This window comes from Spermophilus citellus, assembly GCF_964194105.1.
Source record: "Spermophilus citellus genome assembly, chromosome: X".
In the NCBI taxonomy this organism is placed as follows: domain Eukaryota; kingdom Metazoa; phylum Chordata; class Mammalia; order Rodentia; family Sciuridae; genus Spermophilus; species Spermophilus citellus.
Genome location: NC_138190.1, coordinates 69,751,157 through 69,778,445, shown reverse-complemented (window position 1 = coordinate 69,778,445; position 27,289 = coordinate 69,751,157). Strand labels below are relative to the sequence as shown.

At 47.9% G+C, this 27,289-nt stretch overlaps 1 protein-coding gene across 12 annotated transcripts; it reads left to right on the top strand.

Annotated features, from left to right (window-relative positions):
• Positions 1–2,403: 2,403 nt before the first annotated feature.
• On the top strand, positions 2,404–25,669 carry MED12 (mediator complex subunit 12). Of its 12 annotated transcripts, XM_081277342.1 has the most exons (46): positions 2,404–2,678; positions 3,182–3,286; positions 3,491–3,682; positions 3,817–3,973; positions 4,781–4,962; positions 5,152–5,262; positions 5,385–5,639; positions 5,993–6,139; positions 6,288–6,387; positions 6,526–6,662; positions 7,827–7,958; positions 8,538–8,664; positions 8,954–9,183; positions 9,569–9,649; positions 9,773–9,943; positions 10,146–10,290; positions 10,457–10,507; positions 10,820–10,938; positions 11,128–11,271; positions 11,714–11,877; positions 12,104–12,235; positions 12,574–12,843; positions 13,018–13,162; positions 13,332–13,452; positions 13,923–14,024; positions 14,111–14,236; positions 14,482–14,657; positions 14,839–15,018; positions 16,227–16,298; positions 16,756–16,889; positions 17,059–17,220; positions 17,639–17,750; positions 17,916–18,005; positions 18,878–18,987; positions 19,234–19,369; positions 19,728–19,889; positions 20,867–21,241; positions 21,463–21,613; positions 21,752–21,957; positions 22,113–22,190; positions 22,280–22,334; positions 22,410–22,497; positions 24,151–24,388; positions 24,751–24,900; positions 25,105–25,186; positions 25,397–25,669. In XM_081277342.1, exons 1-46 carry the CDS (start codon positions 2,580–2,582, stop codon positions 25,438–25,440), a joined length of 6,546 nt encoding a protein of 2,181 aa, XP_081133468.1. In that variant the 5' UTR covers positions 2,404–2,579; the 3' UTR covers positions 25,441–25,669. The 12 variants fall into 12 exon arrangements, with proteins under 12 accessions (XP_081133468.1, XP_081133472.1, XP_081133471.1 ...); XM_081277346.1 differs by having other exon boundaries at positions 21,752–21,948; positions 22,280–22,497; XM_081277345.1 differs by having other exon boundaries at positions 22,116–22,190; positions 22,280–22,497.
• Positions 25,670–27,289: the final 1,620 nt, after the last annotated feature.

Here is a 27,289-nt window from a genome sequence, read left to right as displayed (position 1 = left end):
GATCACAAGTTCAAGCCCAGCCTCAACAACTAAGCGACACCCTGTTTCAAAAGTAAAACAGGACTGGGTATGTAGCTCAGCAGTAGAGTTCTTGCCTAGCATACACAAGATTCAGTCCCCAGTACTGCAAAAAATAAACAAACAAATAAAAAATTACTCATGGCCTTCAGGATAAAGTGCAAGCTGCTATCACCTCCAGTCACACTGGATATACCTCATTATGCGTTTACTCTCTGTCTGGGTCTGACTAGGTTTAACCTCCTAAGTTTCTGTGAGTTAAAAATCCTGCATACCTATTAGAATGGTAAAAATCCAGAATACTGGCAACACCAAAGCTAGCAAGGATGTGGAGCAACAGGAACTCTCATTCATTGCTATGGAAATGGAAATGGAAAGACTCTGGATTCATCCCAAGCAGACAAAAAAAAAAAAAAATCCAGGCTTTTGGTGATAATGCTGTGTCAATGTAAGTTCATCACTTGTTACAAATGCACCACATGCACCACTCTAGGGCAGGGATGTTGATAATGGGGGAGATTATGCGTGTAGGGGGAGGTGTACGGGAATTCTCTGTACTTCTGCTCAATATTGCTGTGAACCTAAAACTGGTCTAAATTAATTCTTTTTTTTAAATCCTTCAGAGTTAGGTCAAATGTTACCACCTCCAATATATTTTCCTCTTCCCAGTCAGATTAACATTTCTCCCCACTGTGATTCAATAGCATTTTGTTATTGCTATTTTTTACTTTTACTATGGTACTCTAGCTGTCTTTTCTGTAAAAGATAATGCCATCACTGGTTGGGGCGGTGCACACCTATAATCCCAGCAGCTGGGAAGGCTGAGGCAGGAGGCTAGCAAGTTCAAAGTCAGCCTCAGCAACAGCAAGACACTAAGCGACTCAGTGAGACCCTGTCTCTAAATAAGATACAAAATAGGTCTGGGGATGTGACTCAGTGGTTGAGTGTCCCTGAGTTCAATCTGCCCTACTAGAAAGAATATTGTCTCCGGAATCAAGAAAAGATCCTAGCTTCAACTCTGTTACTTAATAGATGTGAAGTGAAGCATTGGACAAGAAAAATTTCACTCTGAAAATCAGCTTCCTAGGGCTGTGTTGTGGCTCAGTGGCAGAGCACTTGCCTAGCACGTGTAAGGCACTGGGTTAGATTCTCAGCCACGCATATAAATAAATAAAATAAAGGTCCATTGACAACTAAAAAAAATTTTTTTAAATCAACTTTCCTGCCTGTAATCCCAGTAGCTGGGAGGCAGAGGCTGAAGCTGTGGCAGGAGGCTGAGGCAGGAGAATTGCAAATTCAAAGCCATCCTCAGCAACTTGGGGAGATCCTGTGTAAAACAACAACAAAAAAAATTAAAGGGGCTGCAGAATGTAGCTCAGTGGTTATGCACCTATGGGTGCCTCCCCCCTCCAAAAAAGAAAAAAATCAGCTTCCTTATCCACAAAATGGAGACAATAACAATCTCTAGATCATAGGGCTATTTGTGAATTAAAGGTGATAAAGTGTGAAAAGCATGCCACACAGGTGCCTTTTTAACTCAAGCAAGGGTTCTTAACCTGGTGTTCACCGACACATTGAGGATACAAGGATGCACTTCAGGGTCTAAGACTACCCTGTGTCTAACATTTTTAAAAAGTATTTATTGTTTTTAGTTGTAGTTGGACATAATACCTCTATGCATTCTACCTCTGAGCTATAGCCCCAGCCCCAGTATGTAATATTCTGTATTTAAATTTTTCTGGGAAGTTTACAGCTTTCATTCTTTTTTTTTTTTTAAAGAGAGAGTGAGAGAGGGGGGAGAGAGAGAGAGAGAGAATTTTTAATATTTATTTTTTAGTTCTCAGTGGACACAACATCTTTGTCTGTATGTGGTGCTGAGGATCGAACCCGGGCCACACGCATGCCAGGCGAGCGCGCTACCGCTTGAGCCACATCCCCAGCCCCTCATTCTTATTTTATAAGGTTAGTGAACCAAAAAAGGTTGGGAACCTTCTGGTGTTTTCTTGTGTGCATACATAGTTAGTTTCTAACCTGAACAAGAGTCCTCTGAAGGAAGTATTAGCATACCCATTGTCCAGATGCAGGAATTTTAAGTGGTTTGTGAAAGAGTTCTAACCAATGCAAACACTATTGAAAAACCATTCCAGGACAAAAGCAGAGATAGGCGATAGGAACCTAATTCCCAGTCAGAGCTCGGTACCACATATGTCAAGAGCTTCGCAGATCTGCACTTTCAACAAGATACACAGCTAAACGTTTCGCAGATATTTTGCCTAGTGAAATTGACTTTCTGCCTCTCAGGCCAAAAAGCTCGCGGGGCGCGGAGCTCCGCCCCGTGCCGGGACAGGCCCCGCCCCTCTGCGGTCGGTATTGTCCGATGGTTCTCGGCGTCCCTCGGCTACCCTCGGTAGTTTCCGGCAATAATCGAGAGTTTCTAACGTGCCCCCTTGTTGTCTCTCGGCCGCCGTCCTCTCAACCGCCGCCCCCCTTTTCGACTCCCTCCCTCCTCCCGCCTCCCGGCCCGGCCCTGCTGGCGCCTCTGGCGCTACGGGCTGGGCAAGATGGCGGCCTTCGGGATCTTGAGCTACGAACACCGGCCCCTGAAGCGGCCGCGCCTGGGGCCTCCGGATGTGTACCCTCAAGATCCCAAACAGAAGGAGGTGAGTTAAAAAATCCGAGCTCCCTAGGGTCTTGGGCAGATGATTAGAATAAGAGGCGGCATTGACAGTTTAGGGAAGGGGGGGCGGGGCGATTAGGTGGGAGCAAAAGTCCCGAAAGGGGGAAGAGTAAAGTGGGCCGGTGTCAGAGAGCAGGGACTGAGCTGTGAGGTTCCAAGGCATGAATTGGAAATGATGTAGGGGCCGCCGCGCCACAGTCACCCCTCTCTACACGCACACATCTCAGAAAGTTGTCTGAGGTAGCTTGATGAGGCTACTCTCCAGGGAAGAGTGATGTTGAGGGAGCTCCTGGTGGTTGGGAATCTTAGTTGTCCTATGGGTGAGGGTGGGGTCCAAACGAAGGTAAAGGCCTAGCTTTAAATAACAATATGTTCTATTCAGAACCAATCCTCATCCCTTTCTCCCTTGTTCCTTTCATTTCTGCCTTTCTCTCCCACAATCACCTCCCAAGGAAAAAAATGCTAAAATGCTTTTTCCTGTCTCAGGATGAACTGACGGCCTTGAATGTAAAACAAGGTTTCAATAACCAGCCTGCTGTATCTGGGGATGAACATGGCAGTGCCAAGAACGTCAACTTTAATCCTGCCAAGGTGAGACAACACTGCCAGGCTGAAGGAAAATGCTGGAAGAATCTGAGGATCAAAGGCCCTGGGTTGGGAAGATGTAAAGGGACAATCTAAGTGGCTGAGTTTGCCTTCATTATCCAATGCTACCACATTGGCATTTTCCCATTAAAGGCACTACCACCTGTCTTCCCCTTCTTCCCACCCTGAGGTTTAGTTTTCTTTCTTCAGATCAGTTCCAACTTCAGCAGCATTATTGCAGAGAAGTTACGTTGTAACACCCTACCTGACACTGGTCGCAGGAAGCCTCAAGTGAACCAGAAGGACAACTTCTGGCTGGTGACTGGGCGATCCCAGAATGCCATTAACACCTGGTTCACTGATCTGGCTGGCACTAAACCGCTCACACAATTAGCCAAAAAGGTGAGGCACTGTTTCCTATTTTTCAAACTAAGAGGGGAGTGTGGGTACCAAGTGCTCTCCGATTTCCTATATTAAGCTGCTTGGGTGTCAGCTCATGGGGAATAGAGACCTCACTAATTGTGATGTCCATCCAGGTCCCCATTTTCAGTAAGAAGGAAGAAGTGTTTGGATACTTAGCCAAATACACAGTGCCTGTGATGAGGGCCGCCTGGCTCATTAAGATGACCTCTGCCTACTATGCAGCAATCACTGAAACCAAGGTTAAGAAGAGACATGTTGACCCCTTCATTGGTGAGTAATTCCTAACACCAGGCATACTATTGATGGCTTCAAGGAGTGATAGAGAAACCCTTGGAATCATTCTTCCTAATCTATATTCCTTGCTTCTACTTATATATTACATCCATTTAATTAGTAAACATCAAGTAATTTGATTACCTGTTTTTGTGTTTTGGGCTGAAAAGATGACCAGTAGATTATCTCTGTCCTTAGGATACTTACAGTCTATTAAGGATGCTTAGGCAATTTATATTTATGTTTTCTTTTTTTGTGTGTGTGGTGCTAGGGATTGAACTCAAGGCCTTGTAGATGCAAGGCAAGTGCTCTACCAACTGAGCTATATCCCCAGCCCTATATTTATGTTTAAATAGCATAAATATAGAATGTGGTGAATGTCAAAAGAGGAGACAGGTCAGACATGGTGGTTACATGCCTGTAATCCCAGCGACTTTTGAGAAGCTGAGAAAGAAGGATGGCAATTTCAAGGCCAGCCTGAGCAACTTTAGTGAGACCCTGTTTCAAAATTTAAAAATTAGAAAAAGTTCTGGGGATGTAGCTCAGTGACAAAGCACCCCTGGGTTCAATTCCCAGTACCAAAAAAAGAGGACACAGAACACAGATGGTCCTCTGCAACTTCAGCAGACAGAAAGATTACTTTCTTTGGGGGATAGTTAGGAAGCTTTGGGAAGGTGGAATTTGACTAGAGGCTAAGAGGAAGAGTATAATTTAAAATTATGGTGATTGGGGGTGGGAAGGGAACAGAAGATATTCTAAGCAGAAGGATAGTGTCAAATTGTCCCTTTTCCATCTTGCCTCTAGAATGGACTCAGATCATCACCAAGTACTTATGGGAGCAGCTACAGAAGATGGCTGAATACTACCGGCCAGGGCCTGCAGGAAGTGGGGGCTGTGGTTCTACAATAGGGCCCTTGCCCCATGATGTGGAGGTGGCAATCAGGCAGTGGGACTACAATGAGAAGCTAGCCATGTTCATGTTTCAGGTACGGAGGAGGCCATGTTGTGTGGAGCATTGAATTGAGCCTAACTTTGGACTCTGCCACTATAGAACAGAATGTGCCTCTCACTTTGCCCTGTTTATGGTTCTCCTTATCCTTTCATTTACTTTATCTGCCTGATCTTTAATAGTCCCTGGATTGAACTAATACGCTTCCCATCCCTGTAACCCATAGGATGGAATGCTGGACAGACATGATTTCCTGACCTGGGTTCTAGAATGTTTTGAGAAAATCCGCCCTGGAGAGGATGAATTGCTTAAACTGCTGCTGCCCCTACTGCTTCGAGTAAGGCCTAGCGTCTGGGGGGCGAGGGTGGTCTAGGGAGGATTTGGGTAAGACTAAGACTAAGACATTACAACAGTGTCCCTTGGAGAGAATCAGGGACCCTGATGATCTTGTTTTCACAGTACTCTGGGGAATTCGTTCAGTCTGCATACCTGTCCCGCCGCCTTGCCTACTTTTGTACCCGGAGACTGGCCCTGCAACTGGATGGCATGAGTAGCCACTCATCTCATGTTATATCTGCTCAGTCGACAAGCACACTGCCTACCACTCCTGCCCCTCAGCCCCCAACTAGCAGCACACCCTCCACTCCCTTTAGTGACCTGCTTATGTGCCCTCAGCACCGGCCCCTGGTTTTTGGTCTCAGCTGTATACTACAGGTAGGTACTAGGTGGGCCCAAGGAAGTATTAAGATATAGCTTGAGAAGAACTGGGAGCCCATGCTGGAGAACAGGGGTGATTCCAAATTGGAGGTGGGAGTAGGCACTGAGTACTTTCTTAGGAGATTGTTGCTTCTCGGTAATGGGGTGTTAGTTTCCCTTTGGGTGTTTTGTCCAGCCTCTCCCAGGGCTAAAAAGCTTTCCAGAAGGTGGGTGAAGGGAGGGGATCAAAGATGGATTGGTGCCTACCTCTGGGACTCAGAGTAACATTGTGTAACTTAGGGTTGGGTCTTACAATGGAATTCCATATAGTCATGGTAACTGAGTTTGACTTAGCTGTTTCTGTCTGGCAGACCATCCTCCTGTGTTGTCCTAGTGCCCTGGTTTGGCATTATTCACTGACTGATAGCCGAATTAAGACGGGTTCACCACTTGACCACCTGCCTATTGCCCCTTCCAACCTGCCCATGCCAGAAGGCAACAGTGCCTTCACTCAGCAAGTAAGTCTGACCACTAGCCTGGTACTCCCAGATTGGAATATGAGTCTGAATTACTCTTCTAGAAATAGTAATTTGGAGTCTGGTACTATTCTTTTAGCCTTTTGTATGCCTGAGTACATCCTTAAAGCCTTCCTTTTTGATATTGCAGGTCCGTGCAAAGTTGCGGGAGATTGAGCAGCAGATCAAGGAGCGAGGACAGGCAGTTGAGGTTCGCTGGTCTTTTGATAAGTGCCAGGAAGCCACTGCAGGTGGGTGTCAGAGGACAAATAGTAGGAAGTATCTTTGAGGAAAGGATGGTGTGGTAAGGATGTAGAGATCGTAGAGATCTGAGAGTCAGAATGCTTTGGACCTCTGGTTAAGTCCCCTATACTGCTTGTCTTCCTTAGGCTTTACCATTGGACGGGTGCTCCATACTTTGGAAGTTCTGGACAGTCATAGTTTTGAGCGCTCCGACTTCAGCAACTCTCTTGACTCTCTTTGTAACCGAATCTTTGGATTGGGGCCTAGCAAGGATGGGCACGAGGTGAGCAAGAAGGGGAATAGAGGGACAAGGGGATATAGCTCAGTCGGTAGAATGCTTGCCTTGCTTGCACAAGGCCCTGGGTTCAATCCCCAGCACCACAAAAAAAAAAAAAAAAAAAAAGAGCGGGGGATAGAAAGAGCAAATAATATTGTAAAAGTAGATGTATGTTCAAGGATGGCAGGGTGAGGCATCTTCCTGGGCCCATTTTGGCTTCATTTTGTTTTTATGCCAAAGATTGAATCCAGGGGTGCTTAACCATTAAGCAACATCCCCAGCCATTTTTATTTTATATTTTGAGACAGGGCCTTGCTAAGTTGCTTAGTGCCTCGCTCGCTAAGTTGCTGAGGTTGGCTTTGAATTTACAAACCTCCTGCCTCAGCCTCCTAGCAGCTGGGATTATAGGCATGTACCACTGCTCTGGGCTCAGGATATTTTCAGATGGGGTCTAGTCTTTTAAAAAATTCAACTCATCATACCCAGATTTCTTGTTTCTTTCTTTCTTTCTTTTTTCTATAACTGGGAATTGCACCCAGGAGCACTTTAATACTGAGCTACATCTGCATTCTTTTTTATTTTGAGACAGGGTCTGACTAAGTTGCTTAGGGCCTCACTGAATTGGTGAGGATGGCCTCAAATTTGTAATACTGCTGTCTAAGCTTCCAGAGGTGCCGAATTACAGGCATGTGCCACCATGCCCAGAAGCATACCCAGATTCCTACCCAAATTATGATTTGACAAAAGATTTTGAGGAGATGAAGAGGGCTGGTAACTTTCAGAGTGCAAAGTGATTTTGGAATATCAAGAATCTCTTTGGGCTGGGGTTGTGGCCCAGTGGTAGAGCACTTGGCTACTATACAAGAGGTCCTGGGTTCGATCCTCAACACCACATAAAAATAAGTAAATAAAATAAAGGTATTGTTTCTAACTACAAATAAAAAAAATATTTTTTTAAAAAAGAATCTCTTTGGATTGAGTTCCATAGAAGTTTGTTGTTGACTTGTGTTCCTGAACTGTTAAACATGAATGTGTGGGCTAAGGAATAGTTTCTCTTGGTAAATAAATAATTAACAAATGCTGTGTAAATTTAAAAAAAAGAAAAAAATTAGAATTCAGTTCTTTGTCCCCAGCCTACCTTACTCACCCTTATCTTCCTTTGATTTCCAGATCTCTTCTGATGATGATGCTGTGGTTTCATTATTATGTGAATGGGCTGTCAGCTGCAAGCGTTCTGGTCGTCATCGTGCCATGGTGGTAGCCAAGCTTCTGGAGAAGAGACAGGCAGAGATTGAGGCTGAGGTTGGCCAATGGGAGGGAATTTCACCAGGGTTGGAGATCCTAGAGAGTGCAAGGTGGGACCAAAGTTGAAGGTGTGAAAACATAATAAAGAAAGGAGGGCTGGGGCTGGGGCTCAGAGGCAGAGCACTTGCCTGGCATGCGTGAGGCACTGGGTTTGATCCTCAGCACCACATAAAATAAAATAAAGTTATTGTGTCCATCTATAATTTAAAAATAAATATTAAAAAAAAAAGGTAGAGTCAGGTGTGGTGGCACATGCTTGTATTCCAGTTGACTCAGGAGGCCAAGACAAGAGATTGCAAGTTCAAAGCCAGCCTTAGCAATTTAGAGAGACCCTCAGCCACTTAGCAAGACCCTGTCTCAAAAAATAAAAGGGACTTAGGGTGATGTTCAGTGGTAAAGCATCCCTGGGTTTAATCTCCAGTAGAGATCCTATAGGGAATGTTAAGGACATGGAGCATGAGTAGAAAGGAGCATTTGATAACTGGTTAGAGAAGAGATCAAGGCTGTAGCTGGGAGGTGGCAAAAAGTGAAGAAACAGGGAAAAGTCAACCCTCAGTTTGTTCTCTCATCTTGCAGCGTTGTGGAGAATCCGAAGCAGCAGATGAGAAGGGTTCCATTGCTTCTGGTTCCCTTTCTGCTCCTAGTGCTCCCATTTTCCAGGATGTCCTCCTGCAGTTTCTGGATACACAGGCTCCCATGCTGAGTATGGACCCCTGCCACCCTCTGGTTGTTCTAGACTCAGTTAGCCATTACTGTTACCAGAAAGCATAATAAGGGCCTTCTGGTCTATATTTGTCTTGGGTTCTGTACAGAATTACTTTTAGACATAATACTTTGTGTCCTTCAACAGTTTTTGGATGGGAGGGCTTCATTCCTATGATTGCATCAGGGGTATTCCTCTCTGACCTACTTCTGCCTTAGGTGCCTCCTTCTCTTTCTGACCCCTTCTTCTGTGCTCTGCTAACTCATCTCTTCTCATTCCCTCCTTCCAGCGGATCCCCGAAGTGAGAGCGAGCGGGTGGAATTCTTTAACTTGGTACTGCTTTTCTGTGAACTGATTCGACATGATGTTTTCTCCCACAACATGTATACTTGCACTCTAATCTCCCGAGGGGACCTTGCCTTTGGAGCCCCTGGTCCGCGGCCTCCCTCTCCCTTTGATGATCCTGTCGATGACCCAGAGCGCAAGGAGGCTGAAGGCAGCAGCAGTAGCAAGCTGGAGGTGAGTGGCTTTTCTTTACCCTCAATTGTTTCCTCTGACATTCCCATCGACTTTGCACAGTTCTGAGGCCTCATTTGTCTAAGAAGGGTAGTATTTTCTTAGTACTTTAGGATTTACAAAGCACTCTCATGTCAGTTTGTTGTTTTTTGTTTTTGTTTTTGTTTTTAAATTTGGTCTTCACAACAGCCCTGGGAGGTACATTTATCTCCCATTTAAAGCTCATGGAAACTGAAGCCCATACTTAGTGACTGGACAGGGCTTGAATCTGGAACCTGTGCTTTCCCCAATATGGTCTTTTTTCTCTAGTTCTCACATGAAATCTTCTAGGCAGTGGGGAGCTTTTCCCTAGGGCTAAAGCAGCTTTGCTTATGTTCTGTGCCCTCAGGATCCAGCACTCTCAGAATCTATGGACATTGACCCTAGTTCCAGTGTGTTGTTTGAGGATATGGAGAAGCCTGACTTCTCAGTAAGTGTGATCCTGAGCATGGTAAAATCTAGCTTCTTAGTTCCATTTTGCCTCTTCTTGGAATTTCTTTATACTCCCTCATCCCCTTTTCTCTTCAATGTTCCACCCTTTTACTTTTCTTAGTTGTTTTCCCCTACTATGCCCTGTGAGGGGAAGGGCAGCCCATCTCCTGAGAAACCAGATGTAGAGAAGGAGGTGAAGCCACCACCCAAGGAGAAGATTGAAGGAACCCTTGGGGTTCTTTATGACCAGCCACGACATGTGCAGTACGCCACACACTTTCCTATCCCCCAGGTACTGTTCCCCAACACCTTGCAGTGATCTGTTTTGCCCAGATTTCTATCCAAGGAATTTGCCGAGGGGATGGAGCTGTTCCTGAGGGCTTGGGTGTTCTGGGAAGGGATTCAAGCATGGGGGAGCTGATGGGTACAGAGCATGCAACTAAGAGGAGGGAAGGAGATCCATGCTGAAGTCTGATGGTGCTGCTGGGATGCAGGAGGAGTCATGCAGCCATGAGTGCAACCAGCGGTTGGTTGTACTATTTGGGGTGGGAAAGCAGCGAGATGATGCCCGCCATGCCATCAAGAAAATCACCAAGGATATCCTGAAGGTTCTGAACCGCAAGGGGACAGCAGAAACTGGTGGGTTTGAGGCTTCTTAAACAGATCTCCCCCAAAGAATGCCCTAGTCAGTCTTCCCATCCCCAGCATAGGGAACTCCCCAGTCATGTCCCAATGTCCTGTCTCTTGGAGTCTCTGAGAGCTCTAGTCCTTTTGAAACTTCCCCCCTCATTCCCCCCCTCTGCAGACCAGCTTGCTCCTATTGTGCCTCTGAATCCTGGAGACCTGACATTCTTAGGTACCTCACAGTAAGCCCCATACTGCCCTCCCTCCCTCCTCCTTCCCTCCCTCAACCTAGCACCTCCCTGTACATATTCCTCTAAGGTCCACATAGTCTGTGGTCCTCTAAACCTTTGTTTCACAGTCCCATTCATCCTTCCCTTCATCCCCCCCATGCCCTTCCTTGAACCCTCCCTTCCCTTTTTCCCTTTCCTTCCCACCCTCCCTTCCACCTCTCCCTTCCATAGCCTCCTCTCCATATCCCTCTCCCCTCCCCAGTCAACTAGTTGTTTTGTCTGTCCTGACTCATCCCTTTCAACTGTCCCTTCAGGTGGGGAGGATGGGCAGAAGCGGCGCCGCAACCGACCTGAAGCCTTCCCCACTGCTGAAGATATCTTTGCTAAGTTCCAACATCTTTCACATTATGACCAACACCAGGTCACTGCTCAGGTGTGGGCCTAAGCCCAGCCCCCTTCCCACATTCTGGCCTCCTGTCCTGTTTCCCCTTCCCTTTTATCTTTTTCCCCTTCCTAAGCAGGCTAAGCCTGTTGGTCTCATCCCCTTCCACCATCATCCTTTCCTGATTCCCTGGGTCTTCTTCCCTCTCTCCACTCCCTTCTCACTCACTGCCCTTATCAGGTCTCCCGGAATGTTCTGGAGCAGATCACGAGCTTTGCCCTTGGCATGTCATACCACTTGCCTCTGGTGCAGCATGTGCAGTTCATCTTCGACCTCATGGAATATTCACTCAGCATCAGTGGCCTCATCGACTTTGCCATTCAGGTGGGGAACATAAGGAAGATAAGGGTGGAGGAAAGAATTCGTGCTATATAGGGTCATGAAGGCAGGGATAGAAGCGTCAGCCAGTTTTGCAGGCTATTTGGATGGGGCAGGAAGACTAGCACAGGGGGGAGTGGAACATGAGCTAAGACTGCAGGAATAGAGACTTAAGTGCTCCCCTGGGAGGCCCAGGAGACAGATTAGAGCATTGGGCACAGACTGTCCTGCCACTGTGGAATTCATAGAAGTGTGTCCTGGAGACTGGTGAGAGGTGTCATTTATGGAGTAAAGGACAGTCTGGCACATGGTAACAGGACCTTTCTATGCTGAGGCGGCTCCAGCATGAAGGGGCTCCAGCCTGGCATATCAGCTTCCTCACAGGAAGCAGGGTTATGAATGACACGAGGGGCCCTTTCTCACCTCTAACCTTCGTTCTCTCTGCTAGCTGCTGAATGAACTGAGTGTGGTTGAAGCCGAGCTGCTTCTCAAATCCTCGGATCTGGTGGGCAGCTACACTACCAGCCTGTGCCTGTGCATTGTGGCTGTCCTGCGGCACTACCATGCCTGTCTCATCCTCAACCAGGACCAGATGGCGCAGGTCTTTGAGGGGTAAGCAGGGCTTGCTTCCAAAAAACTTGAAACACACAGGGCTCTGGCGGATGCCAGTGAAAGTGGCCTGGGAAGAACATGTGAGCTCACACTGTAGGGAGGGGCCTACAATTCAGATGGATAAGGAATGATGTTACCAGGAGGCTTGAATCTGTTTCAAGGGGCATTTGTGCCCCAGGCCCTGTACACCTCCTGCTGATCCTCCCAACCCTGCCTCTTATGACAGGCTGTGTGGTGTAGTGAAGCATGGGATGAACCGATCAGATGGCTCCTCTGCAGAACGCTGTATCCTTGCTTATCTCTATGATCTGTACACCTCCTGTAGCCATTTAAAGAGCAAATTTGGGGAGCTCTTCAGGTAAGAGAGGTGGGAGGTAAAGGGTAGAGAGTGGGACCTAGTCTCATCTCCTTCCCATTAGCACCCACCTCAGGAGCAGAGCACAGCCCAGGGCCCTGCTGTCTACAGAGGGTCACTATGGACTGTGTCCTCCATGTGTTGTTGCATTACCAAGAGTGGGCCTTCTTCTTCTCTGCCTCCAGAGGCCCCTGTTTCTTATTCTCATGTGGTTCCTTTCCTGCCCAGTCTGCCAGACCCCATTCCTTTTTTCTTGTCCCAAGTTCCCTTGTCCCTCACTCCCTCCTTTTTTTTTCCTTTTCTCCCCTCTCCTGACCATCCCTGTACCACACCTCCACCAGACCTTCTTCAACACAGCTATCTCCTTTCCCCGACCCCTGCAGCGACTTTTGCTCAAAGGTGAAGAATACCATCTACTGTAATGTGGAGCCATCAGAATCTAATATGCGCTGGGCACCCGAGTTTATGATCGACACCCTGGAGAACCCTGCTGCTCATACCTTCACCTACACAGGGCTAGGCAAGAGTCTTAGTGAGAACCCTGCTAACCGCTACAGCTTTGTCTGCAATGCCCTTATGCACGTCTGTGTAGGGCACCATGATCCCGATAGGTATGGGGCGTACTGAATGAGGAATGGACATTACACCCCTACCTGATATTGGGAGGGGTGACATACCTGGGAGGTTCTACACCCTGATTATTACTGGGGTAGAGATGAAAAGTTAAAGAATCTGAGGTTTTGTGTAGCAAGGCTTTTCCTGAGGGCATCTGTACTTTTCCCTAGGGTGAATGACATTGCAATCCTGTGTGCAGAGCTGACCGGCTACTGCAAGTCACTAAGTGCTGAGTGGCTAGGAGTACTTAAGGCCTTGTGCTGCTCCTCTAACAATGGCACTTGCGGTTTCAATGATCTCCTCTGCAATGTAGATGTAAGACTTGGGGTAGCTTCTTGGTGGAGAATGGGGAAGTTAGTGGGGCAGGGGACTAGGCACGATTATCAAGGTCTTAGTGGGTCAGAGTTCTGTAGAAGGGAAGCACACGGCTTTCCTTGGGTGCCTCCTCTCCACCCTGACCCATCATGTCTGCTTTTTCCTCTAGGTCAGTGACCTGTCCTTTCATGACTCCTTGGCTACTTTTGTTGCTATCCTCATTGCTCGCCAGTGTTTGCTCCTAGAAGATCTGATCCGCTGTGCTGCCATCCCGTCACTCCTGAATGCTGGTGAACTACCAATCCATAATTTTTAGAATTTCTGTACCCCACATTTCAATACACATTTGATGGCCATCCTCCCATCGTTCAGTGTGGGACACCCTGCTTTGGTTCCCAGGTCCTCACCCCAAGGCCAGAGCTTTTGTGCACCCCAGGCTAGAAGCAGCCTGTTTTCTAAACCTGGATTTGTACTTTTCCATTTGTGTGTGTGTGTGTGTGTGTGTGTGTGTGTGTGTGTGTGTGTGTGAGCACACAGTGTTGGGAATCAAACCTAGGGCCTTACGCATACTAAACATGTGCTCTGATGCTGAGCTACAACCCCAGCCCAACAACCTTTCCATTTTTTGACCATTCAACTGCATAATAGTTCTCTGCTCTACCTTCCCTTCAGTGTTATTTTTCTCTATTCATTCTCCCCTTTACCCCCCAACCACAGTTCAGCTTCAATCTTTTCTAGATCTACTTTGTTTTCCTCTTAGCTTGTAGTGAGCAGGACTCAGAGCCTGGGGCCCGGCTTACTTGCCGCATCCTTCTCCACCTTTTCAAGACACCACAACTCAATCCTTGCCAGTCTGATGGAAGTAAGTGACCCTGATCAGAGTCAGGCAGCAGTAGAAAGTGCCCCCTCAACCCCTGTGGTCTCTACTCTTGCTTCCCCTGACTTCAGCTCCCTCCCCAGACAAGCCTACAGTCGGAATCCGCTCCTCCTGTGACCGCCACCTGCTGGCTGCCTCCCAGAACCGCATCGTGGATGGAGCTGTGTTTGCTGTTCTCAAGGCTGTGTTTGTACTTGGTACGGGGTAGGAAGGGAGTGGTGCCAGAAGTGTGTATAGGGTGGAGTGCCAGCTAAACTACAAGAGACAGTCTTTCTCCCTCCTGAAGGTGGTCTCTCTGACCTGAGGAGAGGAGGGAGAGAAGTATATTTCTGTCCCATAGGACAACATTAGGGGAGTTTCTGCCTCTGTGGGCCTGGGGCGGGTCTCCACACAGTGTTCTGATCTTTCTCTGCCCTCCCTATCTCCCACCCGTGAACCACAGGGGATGCGGAACTGAAGGGTTCAGGCTTCACTGTGACAGGAGGAACAGAAGAACTTCCAGAAGAGGAGGGAGGAGGTGGCAGTGGCGGTCGGAGGCAGGGTGGCCGCAACATCTCTGTGGAGACAGCCAGTCTGGATGTCTATGCCAAGTACGTGCTGCGCAGCATCTGCCAACAGGTCAGTCTCACCTTCCCCCCACACCTCCTAAATGCCACTGTATAATATAGTCCTGTTTCCAGCTTGTGATCCCACTACCTCCTTACTATACGTCGGGTCCCTTACCTATCCCCAGCACATCGCCCCTATTCGTAACCCCGTCACTGGTTGCCCCCAGTCCCCTGATTATTAGCTTCCTCAGGAATGGGTAGGAGAACGTTGCCTTAAGTCGCTATGTGAGGACAGCAATGACCTACAGGACCCAGTGTTGAGTAGTGCCCAGGCCCAGCGCCTCATGCAGCTCATCTGCTACCCACATCGACTTCTGGACAATGAAGATGGGGAAAACCCCCAGAGGCAGCGCATTAAGCGTATTCTCCAGGTAGGCCAGGGTGATGGGGGTCTTGGAGGAAGCAGTGGGACCCAACCTAAGGAGAAACAGTGGGAACCAAGAAAAAGAACAAGAAGATGAACAGGGATGTAGGAGAAAGGGGGTGAGAGAAACAGCACCAGCGTGGGTTTAGGAGTAAATCCAGTATGGACTAGACTTGAAAGTAAGACTGTTAGGTGCATGCACAGCTGTCTGGAGTGAGGATGGTTCATCAGTGGGAGGCATAGCATCTTGGAGGCCTGGTTTTTGGCTTTATATATTTGGCACATTGGTTGTGATTCAGTAACTGAATAGTAATAGCTATTCTTTATTGAGTACATACTTTATGCCCAGGTATTATACACGGCACTGTGTGTAGCATTGTGCAAATATTTTCTCCCTTAATCTTTGCAATCCTGTGAGGTGGGCATGAGTATCCTTGTTTAACCAATGAGGAAACTGAGGCTTGAAGAGGTTAAGTAATTTCTCCAAAGTCACACAACTAGCAAGCTTGGAGTCACTATGTGAGCCTAGGTAGGCTTGTGCCCTTTCCACTGCTTCAGATGTTTAGGGGACTGAAGGATGGAAAAATAAGGCCGTGGAGGACAAACTAAAGGAATGAGGTCTCTTCAGTTCAGAGGAGATAATGCCAAAGGGAAATTAGCTAACAGTGGCCTCCCAGTCTCTATAGGACTTTGAGAGATTGTCCTGTAAAGGTCCTGTCAGGGACATTGAGCAGCTGATCTAAAACAGCAGAGGCAGACTTCAACTTTAACATCAAGGATTTAAAAATTAAGCATTGGGCTGAGGTTGTAGCTCAGTGGCAGGGCACTTGCCTAGCATGTGCGAGGCACTGGGTTCATTTCTCAGCACTGCATACAAATAAAAATAAAGGCAGTCTGTCTATCTACAACCACAAAAATATTAAAAATAAATAAATAAAAGTTAAGCATTAAGCAGGACTTTTTGATGAAAATGATATGAGGTTCTGGAACAGGAATCTGGAGAAAGACTTCTTTCCTGAACTACATTTAAAATAGGATAGATTTTCAACCATTTTGGATTTTTAAAATTTAATCTTTCCTAAAGAGAGGGACTAGAGGTCTGAAAGGACCTCTATTAGTCTGTGATTCGAGGTATGGGAGATCAGGAATTGGCCACAGAATGGTGGGAGTGTGACAACAATGATGACTAGCTTGGGGGTGGGGCCTCTACTGCAGAACTTGGACCAGTGGACCATGCGCCAGTCTTCCTTGGAGCTGCAGCTCATGATCAAGCAGACCCCTAACAATGTGAGTAGTGCCCACCCAGGCCCTCCCTTTCCCATGACCACTTCTAGCTCCACATGTCAAGGAGGTGAGCCACTATAGAAGAACCTAGGTCCTACCCTTGGGCTCTTGAACTGAGAGAGATAAGAGGGTATGGGAAAATAGCAGACGTGTGAAGCTGATGATAAGGAAAATGAGTTCAGAGTATTAGAGCACTGAGTGGTGGGGAAGCTTGGCAGCACTGGCAGTGGAACCTGTTTCTGTGGCCACAGATGTAAAGAGGTGTTCAAAGGAAAAGACAGTGAGAATTGGAGAAACATGGAGGTGCTGGAGGTTACAACTCCCAACAGAGTTTTGTCCCTACCTTCCTGTCAGTCTCCACATATGCTCTCCTTTACCTCATCTCTCATTTCTACTATCATCTTTTCTCTTTACTCCTATCAACCTGGTTTTGCACCTTTATGCCTTTCACCTTTCACAGGAGATGAACTCCCTCTTGGAGAACATCGCCAAGGCCACAATCGAGGTCTTCCAACAGTCAGCAGAGACAGGGTCATCTTCAGGAAGCACTGCGAACAACATGCCCAGCAGCAGCAAGACCAAACCTGTGCTCAGGTTGGGTAGAACCATGTCAGGACTCGTCCCCTTACAAGTTCCTCTCTACTGGTAGCATGAGTGATGGCTGCTGCATGGAGATACCATCCATGTCCAGGGAAAGGAGAGGATGGATTGGCAACCTTGCCCTGCTCCTCTGTAATCCCATGTCCTCTCTTCTGTCTTCCAGCTCTCTAGAGCGCTCTGGTGTATGGCTGGTGGCCCCCCTCATTGCCAAGCTGCCCACCTCAGTCCAAGGGCATGTATTAAAGGCTGCTGGAGAGGAACTGGAGAAGGGTCAGCACCTGGGCTCTTCTTCTCGCAAAGAACGTGATCGACAAAAGCAGAAGAGGTAAAGGGGCTGTGCAGGGGGCCAGTATTGAGGGGAAGTAGGGAGACGAGACAGGCCCAGGGAATAAAAATTGGGGCTGAGGGCTGAGAACAAACATCACAGGGAAGTGGCCCATCAGGGGATAAAAGTGGTATGGCTGAGCAAGAGGCTAGATCTTTTTTTTTTAATATTTATTTTTTTTTTAGTTGTACACAACACCTTTATTTATTTATTTTTATGTGGTACTGAGGATAGAACCCAGGGCCTCACACGTGCTAGGCGAGCACTCTACTGCTAAGCCACAACCCTAGGCCAAGAGGCTAGATCTTGAGAAAGCAAAGTCTGGGATTTGGAGGAATAAGGTTAGAAGTTGCCTTATCCCCAGCCCATGGCTTTCTCATCTTGTCTCTTTTTCCTTTTATTTCCCTTCTGTCTCTAGCATGTCCCTGTTGAGCCAGCAGCCCTTCTTATCCCTGGTGCTGACATGTCTGAAAGGGCAGGATGAGCAACGTGAGGGACTCCTTACCTCCCTCTACAACCAAGTGAACCAGGTACAGGTCTCTGAGCTATGGAGGTGGGCAGGAGGGTAGTAAAGGATATACCTAAGAGGCCACCATGGACTTGGAACCTTCGTTGCTTTTGGATAAACAGATTGGGTGCTTTGGAATAGAAACAAGAAGATCCCTGAGCTGCATGTTAAACTTGTTTTATCCTAGATTGTGAATAATTGGCGAGAGGACCAGTACTTAGATGATTGCAAACCAAAGCAGCTAATGCATGAGGCACTCAAACTGCGGCTCAACCTGGTGAGGGGGGAGCTGGGGAAAAGAAGGAAGGGTGTGGGGCTGGAAATGCAGTAAAGAAGTCCCAGCCCAGCCAGGCATGATGGCACGTGTCTGTAGTCCCAACACTTGGGAGGCTGAGGTGGGAGGATCACTTGAGTCCATGAGTTTGAGACCTGCCTGGGCAACATAGCAAGGCCCTGTCTCAAACAAACAAAAGTAGAAGCCCCCTGGGCATGGTGGCACATGCCTGTGATCCCTGCAGCTCAGAAGGCCGAGACAGGAATATCACAAGTTCAAAAGCCAGCCTCAGCAATGGTAAGGTGCTAAGGAACTCAGTGACACCCTGATCTAAATAAAATATTAAATAGAGCTGGGGATGTGGCTTAGTGGTTGAGTGCCCCTGAGTTCAATTCCCGGTACCCTCCCCCCCAATAAAAAGAGAAGCCCCAGGTTGTTGGGAGAATAAGGATGAGGATGGAGACCACAGGTTTTGGGGGCTCCTAAAGGATGCAGGGTCTGAAATGGTTAAAGGAACTGGATCACTGCAGTCAGGGTCCAGTAGGTTGCATAACCCAGATCCTTGTAGGGACTCTGCCTCTGTATCCTAGATTCTAGCTGGACCTGAGAAATACTAGAAACCCATTGTAGAATGTTGATTGGAATCCTGGCAATCATTTAGTCCAACTCTTATAATTTTATAAGTAATGAAACAGAAGCTGAGAGATATCAAGAATTCAGTCATCGGCCCAAAATCCTATAGCAAATCACAGACAAATGGAACACGACCTCAGGGGTCCTAACTCCCACCCAACCTGTTTCCTTACTAAACTTTCTTTAAATGCTGGTCATCACCCCTGCACCCCTGAGAGCCATCTGACTTGTGGCCGTGGCAGGTGGGGGGCATGTTTGACACAGTGCAACGCAGCACCCAGCAGACCACAGAGTGGGCCATGCTCCTCCTGGAAATCATCATCAGTGGCACTGTCGACATGCAGTCCAACAAGTAAGCATCCCTGTCCCCTCCCTGCTGTTCTGTATTGCAACGGAGCCCCCTACCCTTGTGCCAGCTACCCTACCTACTCTGATCAGTGTGGATGTAACTGTGGACTCCATGGCCCTGGATTTTCCACTGTCTCATTGCCCTTGACATGACATATCAAACACCTCTCCCTGCTCCAATTCTTCCCTCAGGCCTTTTTCTTTCTTAACCTCTTTGTTCTATGGTTTTCTCCCTTCGCACCTGCCACAGTGAGCTCTTTACTACTGTGTTGGACATGCTGAGTGTACTCATCAATGGAACCTTGGCTGCAGACATGTCTAGCATCTCGCAAGGCAGCATGGAGGAAAACAAACGTGCATATATGAACCTAGTGAAAAAGCTGCAGGTGAGCAGAGGAGGTGCCTGGGTACTAGGACCTCAGTTTCGTTCACCCTGACCGAGTTTGTTGTCCAGCCAGCTTCAGGGACTTTGTTCTGGCCTGAGCCCTCTGCCCTTCACTTTTTCTTTTTTTGGTGGTGCTGGGGATTGAACCCAGGGCATTGTGCATATGAGGCAAGCACTACCAACTAAGCTATATCCCCAGCTCCTCTCCCCTCCACTTTCACATCTGTTTTTACTTTGTTATTCATGCAAGGAGGATTTTCTGAGTGTCATCTTTATATCAGGTTCTGGGCTACCCCAAGACTTCCCATCGCTCTTTTTCAGTGTCTTTGAACTCTTGTCCCATCTTCCTGTGCCTGCAGAAGGAATTGGGAGAGCATCAATCAGACAGTCTGGAAAAGGTTCGCCAGTTGCTACCACTGCCCAAGCAGACTAGAGATGTCATCACGTGTGAACCACAGGGCTCCCTCATTGACACCAAAGGCAACAAGATTGCTGGCTTCGATTCCATCTTCAAGAAGGAGGCATGTTCCACTGTCTCCCCATACCCGCTGCCCCTTTGGGGAAGAGCCTTCCCTACATTAACCTGGAAGCCCCAGAAGACTCAGATCCAAGAGTTTGTCAGGCTCTGCCTATAAAAACCATCTCTGGGGTTCTGAGTGAATCACTTAGCTTTCCTTACATTTCATCTCTCCTTCTTTGGAGTCCTGCCCTATTTTCTTGGTCTCTCCCTCCACCTCCACCCACCTTGTCACATACCACCCCTTTCTCAGCACCGCACCCTCCTATTTCCTTTGCCCCACCTGCCTCCTCTATGGCCCCACCCATCTATCTGGTTGATAGCTCTATATCTCTTATCCCTGCATTTCTCTCCCCTACCCACCCATCTGGGCACAGTTTTCTCTCTTCCCTCTATGTCAGTTGCAGTATTTGTTCAATAATCATAATTGTGGTGTATAGTAGACAGTGAGAGGGAAAAGAGGATGCTGACTTTAAAATTCAAATCCTTTCATATATACATTATCTTAATTTCTCATCCATCTCTTTTTCTCTCTTTTTCTCTTTCTGCCTTTCTCTTTGCTTTTTTCTGTCTCTCGCCACCTGCCCCCCCCCCGCTTTTCTGTTTCTTTCTCTGTCTTCCTCTGAATGTTGTTCTCCTTCCTTCCCCACTTTTTTTCTCTCTCCTCACCCACTTCTCTGTCTCCCTGCCTCTGTGTCTGCTTCTTGCCCCAGCTCTGCCTCCGCTGCATCTTTCATGACTTCATCCTTTGCCTTTACGCCTCTCCCTGCCACCCATCCCTCTCTCCCTTCATGACTCTTCCACATGGGTGTGTGTGTGTTCCTATGTATCCAAGTCTGTTTTTCCTCCTCTCACCATCTCTACCAAATCTAAGCACAACTTTTTTTTTTTAATGCCAACAGATATTTTACCCCTTTCTCCAAGTTCTAGCTTCTGTTTTCCATGTCTCAACAGCTCATTGTGTCTCATTTTCTGGAGCAGGGTCTACAGGTTTCCACAAAACAGAAGATATCTCCCTGGGATCTCTTCGAGGGCTTGAAGCTCTCTGCACCACTCTCCTGGGGCTGGTTTGGGACAGTCCGAGTTGACCGGCGAGTGGCTCGAGGGGAGGAGCAGCAGCGCTTGCTACTCTACCACACACACCTGAGGCCCCGGCCCCGTGCCTATTACCTAGAGCCACTGCCACTGCCTCCAGAAGATGAGGAGCCACCAGCTCCCACCCTGATAGAACCTGAGAAAAAGGCTCCTGAGCCCCCCAAAACTGACAAACCGGGGGCTGCTCCACCCAGCACTGAGGAACGCAAGAAGAAGTCCACCAAGGGCAAGAAACGCAGCCAGCCAGCCACCAAGACAGAGGCCAGTGCCTCCCCTGCTGCAGTTCTCCCCCAGCCCATCTTCATGACTTTGTGTACAATTGAGTTTATGGTTTATGGGGATGTGGCACATGGGAAAAGATGCTGTTAGAATTGAAATAAAAATTAGCCATATAAATGCAGCTTTTCTTTACCCCATCTTCCCTCACCTAATCTCCCTACATTCCGCTACAACCCACTCACCTTCCTCTGCTACCCACACAGGACTATGGCATGGGCCCAGGCCGAAGTGGTCCCTATGGTGTGACAGTGCCTCCAGACCTCCTGCACCACCCCAACCCCGGATCCATATCTCACCTGAGCTACAGGCAGGGCCCCATAGGCCTGTATACCCAGAACCAGCCACTACCTGCAGGTGAGGGCCAGCCACTGGGAATGGTGAGATCCCCTGGACTTTGATTCCACTCCCCTGGAGCGCTATGGATGACTAGGACTCTGAGCAAGGGCTGGAGGGATGAGGAGCCTAGAGAGGTCAGTCCACTCTTTTTTCCAGGTGGCCCTCGTGTGGACCCATATCGCCCTGTGAGGTTACCAATGCAGAAGCTGCCAACCCGACCAGCTTACCCTGGAGTGCTACCCACAACTGTGACTGGTGTTATGGGCCTAGAACCTTCATCTTACAAGACTTCCGTGTACCGACAGCAGCAACCTGCAGTGCCCCAGGGACAGCGCCTTCGCCAACAGCTCCAGGCAAAGATAGTGAGAGGGGCAGTAGGGAGGGCTGTCAGGGAGAGGGGCTTTTGTGGGTCACAGGACTGAGGAGACGTTTGGCATCTTCACAGGGTGGGATATACAAAAGAGGATGTAATAGAAAACATTTCCTGAGTTTGAGTTTTTCTCCTTTTACCCTTTAGCAGAGTCAGGGGATGTTGGGACAGTCGTCTGTCCATCAGATGACTCCCAGCTCTTCCTACGGCTTGCAGACTTCCCAGGTAAGGTCTTGGGATTGGGAGCATCGGGGAGAGGAAGGTAAACTGCTGCACTCACTCTTGGCCCTGACTCCCTCTCTCCTCCTCTGCAGGGCTATACTCCTTATGTTTCTCATGTGGGATTGCAGCAACACACAGGCCCTGCAGGTACCATGGTGCCCCCCAGCTACTCCAGCCAGCCTTATCAGAGCACCCACCCCTCTACCAATCCTACTCTTGTAGATCCTACCCGTCACCTGCAACAGCGGCCCAGTGGCTATGTACACCAGCAGGCCCCAACCTATGGACATGGACTGACCTCCACTCAAAGGTACCCAAAGTAGTGAGAAGGGAAGGGGCACTGAGGTATGAGGGAGCATTTGATTTGGGAAAACCAGTGCCTGAAGGTAATGGGACTGGTCTGAACTTCTGGAGACATTGGGAACATTTACCTGGTCATGTAGCTCATAACCACAGAAGACTGAAGTAGGAAGGGAATATGGAGACCTGTAGTCTTACATCAACTTTCAGAATTTCTTAGAGGCTCTGAGAGGAAAAACCATTTACCTGACTCTGATAAGGAAAGTTCTGGGGTTTGTAGACATAGTATAGGGTAAGGAGTCATAAATCCTGTGTTGAACAGTTGAACTTCAGGATGGACTAAAAAGTGAATACCTGAGTTAATGTTATTCAAGTTGTAGTTAAGACCTGGTAATCGTGTCATGAGGCTCTGCAGCTTAGGTTTAAAGCACTGAGTTGGAGGACTTATGAACTGTGGCTGTATGACCCACACTATGCTAGGACTGAGTGAGATGAAGAAAGATAGCCCCCTTGCCAAAATACATAGTCCTTTACCACTTAGAATTTTTACTCTAGCTGAGGAGCAAAACTATTACATAGAGCCATGTGCAGTGGCACACACCTATAATCCCAGTGTTTCAGGAGGCCGAGACAGGAGGATTGTGAGTTCAAAGCCAGCCTCAGCAATGGCAAGGTGCTAATAAGCAACTCAATGAGACCCTGTCTATAAATAAAATACAAAAAATAGGGCTGGGGATGTGGCTCAGTGGTTGAGTGCCCCTGAGTTCAATATCAATACCCCCCCCAAAAAAATTACATCGAAAACTATATGAAGACTACCGTGAGTAAAAATAGAATCAGGTGTGCATTTGGGTGCTATGAAGTAAAATAAGGATTCACAAGAAGTGGGATACTATCAGTGTGGACCTGAGCCATCAGAGAATTTTCATGAAGGAGGTTAGGCCTTTGAATTAGTTAGGATTGGGGTTTATGGAGAAGAGGAGAAGAAAGGGCATTCTAGGTAGAGATTATAGCATGAACAAAGACATAGGGTTGGAGTGAATAAGGTGTCTTGATGACAGAAGCAGAGTTAGGATGGAGTGTACAATTTTGCTGGGGAAAGGTTGATAGATGTCCTTGAATGCTGAGCTGCAGCATTGAGACACAATCGCAGAAAGGGTTCTTTTGATCAGGAAAGTGATGGGAGGAGTTGAGCAGGTTGAGAGTGTGGAATGAGTGAATTGAAGGCAGGAGAAGATAAGACAGGGATCCCAGCCACAGACTGTCTCCTGGATGTGCAATTCAGATAGAGAGGGCATAAAGAGCAGTAGAACAACTTGAAGTGTTACACAGGCACAAAAACAGCAACCACAAAAAACCTCAGTAAGTGCTTATAGAATACCTGTCGTGTTATAAGACTATTTTTCATTTTCATATGAAAAAAATAAAACAACTGAAAAATTCCTAACCACTAAGGCTATGAGACAATAAAATGGAGCATTGTCTTTACACCTTATTCTCTGACCAAAAAGTCTGTCAGAATTCAAAAGGGCTCCTTTGGTTAGTGCCAAGAGGAATGAATGCAATGACCTGTTAAAATTTCTTGCAGGTCAGGGACCCAGGGTTTAAAATGCCACTCTGTCCCAACCCCATGCCTTGACCTCTGATCTACTTGTCTTTGGAGGTTTTCACACCAGACACTGCAGCAGACCACCATGCTAGGTACCATGACTCCACTGAATACCCAGGGCGTCCAGGCAGGCGTCCGCTCAACTTCCATCCTACCTGAGCAGCAGCAGCAACAACAACAGCAACAGCAACAGCAGCAGCAGCAGCAGCAGCAACAGCAGCAACAACAACAGCAGCAGCAGCAGCAGCAGCAGTACCACATCCGGCAGCAACAGCAGCAACAGATCCTGCGGGTAAGGCCCTGAGAGGGTAAGGCCCTGGGATTCCATCCAGCACTTGAGAGCCCTAGAAGGGAAGAGAAGCTCAAGTTCTCCCGCACTATCACCAAGATTAAATGGGGTGGTGTGCTAAGCACCCAGCAGATCAACTGGCTGCCCTGGGGTTTAGGTTGGTTGTCTCCCCTCCCCTTTTTTTGCCTATTGAGGATCATAGTGGGACAGAGTTGGATACTGACTGATGGGTCCTCCAAGTTTGGTTTCATTTATGCATTGGTCTGAGAAAGGAAGAGTAGACCCAATGCTCTCCCTGCACCCATCCCTCGAATACTAAGTTGTAGCTGCCTTGATGGCCTCAGAAATATCTTGTGTCTTCACAGCAGCAGCAGCAGCAACAACAGCAGCAGCAGCAGCAGCAGCAACAACAGCAGCAGCAACAACAGCAGCAGCAGCAACAACAACAACAACAACACCAGCAGCAGCAGCAACAGGCAGCTCCTCCCCAACCCCAGCCCCAGTCCCAGCCCCAGGTAGCTGCTGGACTCCAACCCCAGGCTCAGGGACAGCTGCCCAGGTTGGGCACATAGCCAGTGATCTGGGTTGGGAATGGTGTGTAGTTGGGGTAGCAGTGGGAGGTCAAGACATGGCACTCTACAAAGGGATTGAGAAATGAGGCTGAAGAAGGAGGCCCAGGGGGTTAGAGTTCTATTTTCCGATTTCCCCTCCCACCTCAGTTCCAGCGCCAGGGGCTTCAACAGACACAACAGCAGCAACAGACAGCAGCTTTGGTCCGGCAACTCCAACAACAGCTCTCCAGTAAGCTTGCCTGCCTTCCTGAGGAGAACCCCTTGGAATAAGTGGGGGACAGGGTGGGCAAATATAGCTAGGTGATTGCTTTGGGCCCAGGTTTCCTTCCCTACCTTTCTATGCCTTTCCCTTTCCCTTCCCTTCCCTGACTAGCTTTCTTCCTACATACCCATAACCTTTCTGGGTCTCCCATCCCTGACAATCTCTGGTTTTTCACAGATACCCAGCCACAACCCAGTACCAACATATTCGGACGCTACTGAGCCACGTGGAGGAACTGCTTGTGCCCTGGATGTGGCCCCACACTTTCCTCTTAATTCCTAGCCCCCCTTCCTGGGCTAGCACCAGTAGTGGTTGGGGCCCTTCCCTCAGGCTCCATTTTTAATGAGTTTTTAGTATTTTTGTTAATGTGAAGCATTGAGCTGTTGGGTTTTGTATATTATTTATATAGAGAGACCCCAGAGCTGTTGCACCCAATACACAGAGCTTCTTTGCAAAGGGAGTGTGTGAGTTCTGTGTGTCGGGGAAGGGTGGTCTCTTGGGAGAGTGCTGGGGGTTGGACAAACAAGTCAGAAGCCTTCATGCCATTCAGATCATCGCCCCCCTTTACCTTCAACTCCCTGTTCCTTTTTTTCTGAGCAGGGAATATTTTTTATTGGTACATTATAATTATACATGATAGTGGGATTCATTATGACATATTCATACATGCACATAGCATAATCTGATCAGTCTGATTCTCTCCGTACATTTCTTGATTCTGATTGGAGTATTACTCTCTCTTCCCTGCTCCAAGGCAACATATTGAGGTACAGGCCCCCAGTCTCTTAAAAGGGGTAGCTTCTTTACAGCTTTCCTTCATGGAGGCCATGCCTCTGGGATTGGGGAGGACAGTTACATCAGGGGAAAAAAATCATTGGAACTGGATTCTCCTTCTACAGCATCCTAGAAACTGGACCTCAAACAAGCGGGTGGGAGGGGTCAAGATGATGGACATTGCCTACCCTTTTTGCCATCTCGTGGTCCCCATCATGCACCAAGTGACATTCTTTTCATAGGCTAAAAATCTTCTCTCAGAGTCACATTTTTGAGATGAAAAACTGCCTTCCATTGGCAAGAGCCATCATAGAATAGGTGGCAGAAGGATAGTGTGGCTCTAAGGAGGAAGAGAGGCCAGTAAGAAATAGCACACATTTCTCGCTGCCCTGCTTCTGGAACTGCTTGTTTTCACATGACCCACCTTGGCAGTTACCCAGAATGACTGATGCTCACTCCCATTTTACAGTAGAGAAAACTCAGAACTTACTCAGAAGTCACATTTGGAGCTGTGGCTGGGCCATTCTCGGCCCCCTTGCTTTCTGCTTTGGGCCCTAGATCCAAGGCTGTGCAGAAGAGCCAACTGCCTTACAACAATGAAGTCTTCTGGTGTGCCTAGCCAGGGCTGGAAGAGGACCAGTTCCAGCCTGGTGGGTGGGTGCTACAGGAAGATTTGACAACTTAAGGGCAATGTTCCATATTCGTTGAAGCCGTAGTTGCACCTTATCACTGGGAAATGTCAAGTATGTTGGTAATACTGGGAGTACCAATCAATACCCAAGTCATAAAAAATAAAATCCCTCTTTGAGGTCCATCCACAAAGCCCTTATGCATATGGGATTTACAAAGTTTGAGAGTCGGTGAGTGTAAGGAATGGAACTCCCTGCAGGATAAAGACAAACATGACTGAAGCTCTCTCTGACTTCTATCCTGACATAAACACACTGGAGCCCCAGGTGTTGGCAGAAGCTTGGCTGGGATAAGGAGCCTTCAGAGGGGCCTGGGTGTGTCAGGCCCACTGGACAGGTGCACTACATACAGAAGCACACCATATCTGGGGCGGTGGGTAGAGGCTGAAACAGACAATTGGTATGCTGACAGAATCAAACCTGCCCCAACTAAAGCAGCAAAAGGGAACAGTGTTGACCTTTGGGAGAGTGACAGGATGAGAGCAAAGTGGTCCCACTGGTGGTTGCTGCTGGTGCTGAGGAGAGGTGAGGGATGCTGAATGAGGTGGCAGCATATCTTTGTGGAATATGACTGGAGCCTCCTGCGTGCAGTGCCTCAGTTTCTCCC